The following is a 6,427-nucleotide window of genomic DNA, read 5'->3' as shown; positions in this document are numbered from 1 at the left end:
AAATATAGGCGGAGAGTGGGTGAAGCTTCAAGTGCACACTCTAATACAACATGCCTCCCAGAGCAGAGCATACTCTAATACAGCATGCCTGGCGGAGCAGTTCATACGATGTCCAGGCTCGACCTAAAAAGGCTCTTCCTATAGAAACTACATCCTAACTAGCCAGGAGGTAAAAAGAGAGAGAGAGAGAGAAAGAGGGGGGGGCAGCCCAGACATTGAAGTAAAGCTAAAGGCTTTAGTCTTTCCTTCTATTTATGGCCTATCTCGATTTTTGCTCCTGAAAATTTGTTCGCCCTACCTGTCAAGAAACAAACTGATCTGATGTAAATTCATGAAAGACGCTGTCCTACTATGTTTAGGTACAAAAATTGGTAATCCTTGCTCGACCTATAAGTCCTGTCCAGGTGGTTTTGATGTGTATTTCTGAGCTCTCTGATTACAAAATATGCCAAATGGGTATATAGTCTAGTTAACATATACGATTCCTAAACAGTTGAATTGTTTGAAACATGTGAAGCAATCACGGTTAAATACAAATCAAGAGATGAAAGAGAATAGAAAAGTCAATTTTCTTTCAGTAGTAAGTATAGTGGCTAGTTTTAACAGTATTTATACGTTAACAATAACTTCTGCACCGTGGTTATTTACGTAAGCTGTACTGAAATTCTATAAATGCGAGACGCTCTGTATCCAGATTAAAACGTGCTCTTTACATTTAAAATCCGTAATTTTTTTGGGAGGGTGCAAGGCAGACAGAAATGCAGGATACACAATGTATTTATTTATTCATAAAGTTTTATATTGAGCGAACTTTATCCCGAAGGATATCAGAGCGCTTTACAATACTTGGATAGAGGACAAAGGTTTGTATTTATTTATCGCTTGTTGACGCACGCTATTCAGGAAGCCTATATAGGATTAGTGGTGAATTAATATGGTGAAATATGAGGTAATTTCAGTGGAGGATATTAGTCTGTTACTTGGAGTGAGAAGGATGTATGTTTATTTTTTTGTAAAAACGGTTTTGGGGCTCAGGACTCAACCACATTAAAACATCTTTATAGTCTACACCAGGACGACGTAGGCATTTCAGAAGGTCTATTGACAGAATTCTAGAATTCATACATTTAAATAAATAAATAGGCAGGTTGCCGTTGTTGCAGTAGCCTGCGCTGCGTTGGCTTTCTCACACTGCTCGAGCTAGAGAGACAAGCTGAGACACAGCTCTCCGGTAGGGGCGGAGCCAGCACAGCTTCCTGTGAAAGTAGAGCCGAAACTCAAAAGCTTAAAATAGTACCGGAAGCGGCAGAGTTCCAGAATAGAAACAGAGATTGAGATTTCCAGAGAACGCTAAATACTGTAGTACGGTGGCAGGGCATAGTACTCGGAGGGGCATAGTCATCGGAGGAAGAGTCAGGGTATTTGGACTAAGACTTGGACGTAGCAACAGCTGCAGTTCATGAAAATACGGTTGATTGATGTTTGTTAGGAAACAACGAAAACAAAACAGCGGTTTGAGCAATTAAACAGCTAAATTCGAATGAATTTGCTATATCATTTGAACAAGTCATTATAGCGACGGCTTCCAGGGCTAGCGAACTAGGCCAGTCGTTTATTAATATTAATGAATTCTATGCATCAGCAATATGGCTATCGTTTTGAGACGCAGCTTCATGTGTATCCTTTCGAGTGCCCGGGCTAGTTGTTTGTGTTTCCAATGGGATTGGGCAATCCTGCCTGGCCCCAAGTGGAGCTGTATGCGATGGACGGAAGAAGGATTGAACTACCCAGCACTGAAGGGCAGCAATGAGAGGAGCCATGGCCATGTACACCGCAGGAGGAGATATTGGTGTGTGGGAAGTAGCTACTGAAAGCAAGCATGTTTTTTTTTTTATCCTTCACAAATGAGGGGGTAGGCGAAGCTTCCTGTTTTACAGGGGTCGGAGGAGCAGGATTTGGCAGTCTGATTGCTTTACCATGATGATCAGACAGGCAGGGTTGTTTTACTAAAAGAAGAGAAACGTTGCTATATGCAGGGGAGAAAGGAAATGGACAAGGGTTAGGCTGGTCATCTCTGCATTGCAGTGGCGGTTGTTTTTACCATATAGAATGGTCCCTACTGCACTTGATCAGGGACTGTATTTTTCTACTCCTGAACTTGTGTGTGATAACCCAGGGCATTTTGGGTGTGTTCTTGGTTTGCTAGTACGAACTAGCAGCGATTTATAAGGGAACGGTCGAAGGCTGACTACACATACCTGTTAATCTGTGTAGTCTCTACGAAGGGAGAGTTTAGGTGGTTTTAGAGGGTAGCCCATGGAAATCAGCGGAGATAGAACATTATGCGAGGAATGTTTTTAGGATCCAATGAAAGTCTGAGAGGCATTTTGATTGTTTGCAAGGTAAGGATGAGTTCAAGAAGGGTGACGCTCTCCAAATGAAGGTACGTTGAGGGGTACGCAAACAGTGTGGGTGATGAGGCACTGAGGAAGGTGCAATTGTAGATTCCTTCAGCATTGTAATGTTGCAACATATCAGCTACTTTAAGCAAGGACCATCCATGCTCCTGATGAGAACACACCTATGTGGTCGTCTATAACGCACAAGACAGAAATAATAAACCTCTTCTTTCGTAGTATACTTTTTTTGATCAATGACAATTTTTAGAGGAACCGCAGACTATCCTCCAAATGTTTAGATCTTTTTAAACTTCTTAGTACCAGCGCACATCAATTTTCTTCATTGTCACCTATAATGGAATTGCCAGAAATCAAGTTACTTTCTTCATCGGACCCTTCATGTCATTTAAAATCCACCGTAAGGTTCTTTGCTTTATACTTGACACTGATCGCAAACCACCAACAAATCATCATCAGAAATAATTGCAGACTACTGCTCAATAGAACTTAACACGGATTCCAAGTTCATGACTGTAGTAGTAGGAGTCTTTAAGGGGATGCTCCTTACGCTGGGTGGCGTTGTAATTGAATAAACTCCTTCTTCAAACTATACTGGATTTCCTTGGATTATTTGCTGCTACATTGACCAGTTTCTGACTATATTTTGATCTGAGCTGTTATACACAGCTAAATTATGTGATTTTTTTTTCAGCTACTGACATAGTCCAAACAGTTGTTTGTGACATCCTCATGGACCTTCATGGAGTTCTCATTGTTAAGTACGATAATTAAATACACATACATTATCCTACTCACTAGAAGACAGAGCTCAAAAGACAGCAAGAAATCGACTTCAGTCTCCACAGAATATATGAAGACCTCTATGTATTTATGTGGAAACACAATCATTGCCATTGGCTTATCTGTCAATAGGTCAAAGTGTCAGGCATTTCATTTGCTCCACCTCCCGCTGATGTTTCAGAACTGTGCAGTTGGCATGGTGAACTTCTGAATGCAGTGGTGAAGCAAGGTCAGGTGGTAGCCCGTGCAGGCAATTGCTTGTCACCACCGCGTCGAGTTCAGCTGCGTTTATTTGCATTTGTTGACCGAACTAAAAAGTTTCAATACATACAAATTTTTGCCATTTTGTTACCCCTCCTCATTGATGAAACCCAGGGTGGCCTGCACCCCCCTTCCTACGCTGCTGTCTGAATGAGTTACATCCGAAACTTTGGGTACCTCGCGCAGCAATTGAAATTTTTGCTCAAAAAGAATACTCTTTTAGATAGACAAGGCTTTGTTCTAGGTCAAGGAAGCACTCACGACGATGAGGCCATTTAGTACGTATTCAAAGGAGATCAGGATGCCAGCCTGGTGGGTCTTGGCTCTGTTCTGGGTCAAATGTTGAAGGATGAGTTGATGTTTCCTTTGGCGTATGGCAGCTGAGTTTTAACACCCTCATAAAAGAGTGATTCACAAATTGAATTGGATGTTATTGCAATCCTTTGGAGGGCCCACCTCTTCCATCTGTACCTGTGTGGAAGGCTATTGATCTTCACATGGCATTAATTTGCAGACTGGGACAGACAGCCTTGCATACCTTTTGTCCTGTTAGTAGTGCAATAACACAGGGAATGTGTATCTTAGCCCTTAAAAGTGCAAGTGAAATTTCTGGTTGAGTAAACCTTGCCAAAGGCCTCGTCACTGAATGAAGCATAGAGGTCCAGCTTCAATGACAAATGTCTGGAGAAAGCTACAGCATCACTTCTTATTTGACTGGTTAATGACCAAACCAAGCTCACGTCCATCGAGGACAACCACTGATAAAGGGGCTACCTGCTATGTTGTTTATGAGTGTTTGAAACATAGTTCTAAGTTTGGCACAGGAAAGTCACTCTTGAGTTGTCAAGGCCAAGGCTTACCTGCGAGACTGTTTGGGTTCCAAGGATTGATTTAAAGGAATAATGCTGTGTTGCTGGGTGTTCCATGTATTGTATTGTGAATTTAGTTACAATCTCTATGCCCCACACCATGTCTTACCTTCTGTCTTCATTTTTGCTGCTCCCCTTATGGATGACAGACGCTTGAGGTGGATGACAAACAATGGACATTTCTTCAGGTTGGAAAGGTCTAATTCACAGCCATGGAGATCAAGACCTGCATACCATCCCGTAAGAAAACGAGTCCCATCCATGGAATACCCATTGCACTGCATCAAGACAATGCTCCTCCACTGGAGAGATCAGGCTTTCACGTATATCTGTCCAAACGTGTGATTTTTACAAGTAAAAATAATCCTATACTGGTCTCAAGCAAATGGTGAGGTGCAATGCTTCTCTGAGACTAGGACAAAGGCTCTGAGGATTGTTCTGGTGTGTGAAATGGTAATACATAAAGTCCTTTGGTGTCACCAACCATTGGCACACTCTTTCAGGCAGTCTTCACAGCTTCAAAGCTATTTGGTAAGGAGTTAGCAGTGTTTGCTCCATCTAGGGAATGAGTACTCGCAAACATTTACGCGGGGGCCACAAAGTACTGTCAGTGGCATGCCGGAGGGCTGCACCTATGCCAGCAATGTGAGAGATGTGGTGATGAAATGTAGGTGTAGGGGGACACAAAGCAGATGCATGGCTTGGACAACAATCCAAGCCTTCATGTGACTTCTGTCTGCCAAAACCACTCTCATGCTCCAAGAATTAAAGTCCAAGCATTAACTTCAAATAGAAAATGTGATAGGGAAAGAGATACTCATCTGGTGTCTGAATTGCAAATTCTGAAACCAGAAAACCTGGTATCAGTCCTGGCTTCCCCTCTTGATGAAATTGTGCAATCCTAGGCAATTGGTTAATTTCACTTTGCCTCCTATTACTTCATAACTACATATGAGAGCCCTTTAAATATACAAGTTCATTGTGGGGGCTGTACAAAACCTTCTCTTGTGTTTTATTTTTTTAACTATGATGTAGGTCCAGTTATATAACAACCAAGGCTACACCAAAGTGTCACCTGACAAATGACTAGCCTCTTGGTTCACTAATGGCATTGCTTTTTGAGAATGGGGGCGGCATGAATGTTTCCAAGATCATGTTTGCAAACTATCACTGCTAATAAATGCCTCTCAATGAAGTGATACAATCTGATCTACTGAGGTAAAACACTCATGCCTGTTAATAAAATACACTTTTTTGAAGTTTGCGACAAGTTTATCATGTTCTTACATATATAGTGCAAGATGTCCTTAAAACTAAGGTGTTACTAAAGATAAGTTTTCTAGGACACCTTGTTTTCTTTACCATTACTTTAGGTAACGTGTAAATAAAGTATGCCCGTACGTTTCAAAGCTTTCTGAATGTACCTGCTCTGTCAAGTGAACAGCATCCCACCCGGAAGCCTCAATAAAAGGTCAAAAGGGCCGCACTTTGAGTATCCCTGATCTAGACTGACCGCTGTACTTTTGTGATGCAGAGAGTATCTCCAGGAATTGGTGACAATAAAACAAGGAAGCCAGGGCTTTTGGAGAGGGGTGGGAAGGATGTTGTCTGTGGACTAATATCTGTACAAGTGGGAGAGAGACTTTTTCATAGTAAAGATAAATTAATCCTAGGTTCAAGCTGGGCATGCCATGTGAACCGACCCGTTCTGAGTGGCTGAGGTTCAACAGTATCCTTGTCACTACATGCTCGGCGAGTGAAAAGATATTGTCAATCTTTTTTTTCCTAAATGATTCTGTGATTCTGTGTTTAGCTATAATTTTCTCAACCTTGGGTATAATTTTGTCATTGACGGGTCAGATTGAACACTTCTGTTTCGGCATACCTTGAGAATACGTGTACGTTGACAAGCATAAGTCTTATGTTTAGCCTAATTGAAGGTGTTCTGATATTTTCCTATTGTTTTTACATATATCTTTTGAAACAATGGGTTCACAGCCCTTCTGATCTCAGTGGAATAAATCCGAAAATAAACTTGTAGGAGAAGATAAGTGGCGGACAAGAAGAACACTTCGATCACTGCAGTTGAAAGCTGGT

The 6,427-nt window shown here is 41.6% G+C and overlaps 1 protein-coding gene across 1 annotated transcript in view; it reads left to right on the top strand.

The window, feature by feature from the left end:
- Positions 1-1,719: 1,719 nt before the first annotated feature.
- Positions 1,720-6,427, top strand: part of ASB13 (ankyrin repeat and SOCS box containing 13) — a 187,442-nt gene continuing 182,734 nt past the window's right edge. Inside the window, exon 1 of the mRNA XM_086918935.1 lies at positions 1,720-1,849. Coding sequence (XP_086775061.1) covers positions 1,807-1,849 — 43 coding nt within the window. The 5' untranslated portion in view covers positions 1,720-1,806. The remainder of the gene's footprint in view (positions 1,850-6,427) is intronic.

This window comes from Lissotriton vulgaris, chromosome 1_1 (genome assembly GCF_964263255.1).
Source record: "Lissotriton vulgaris chromosome 1_1, aLisVul1.2, whole genome shotgun sequence".
Taxonomy (NCBI): Eukaryota; Metazoa; Chordata; class Amphibia; order Caudata; family Salamandridae; genus Lissotriton; species Lissotriton vulgaris.
The sequence above is the reverse complement of the archived record's forward strand: the minus strand, read 5'-3'. Positions and strand labels throughout refer to the sequence as shown.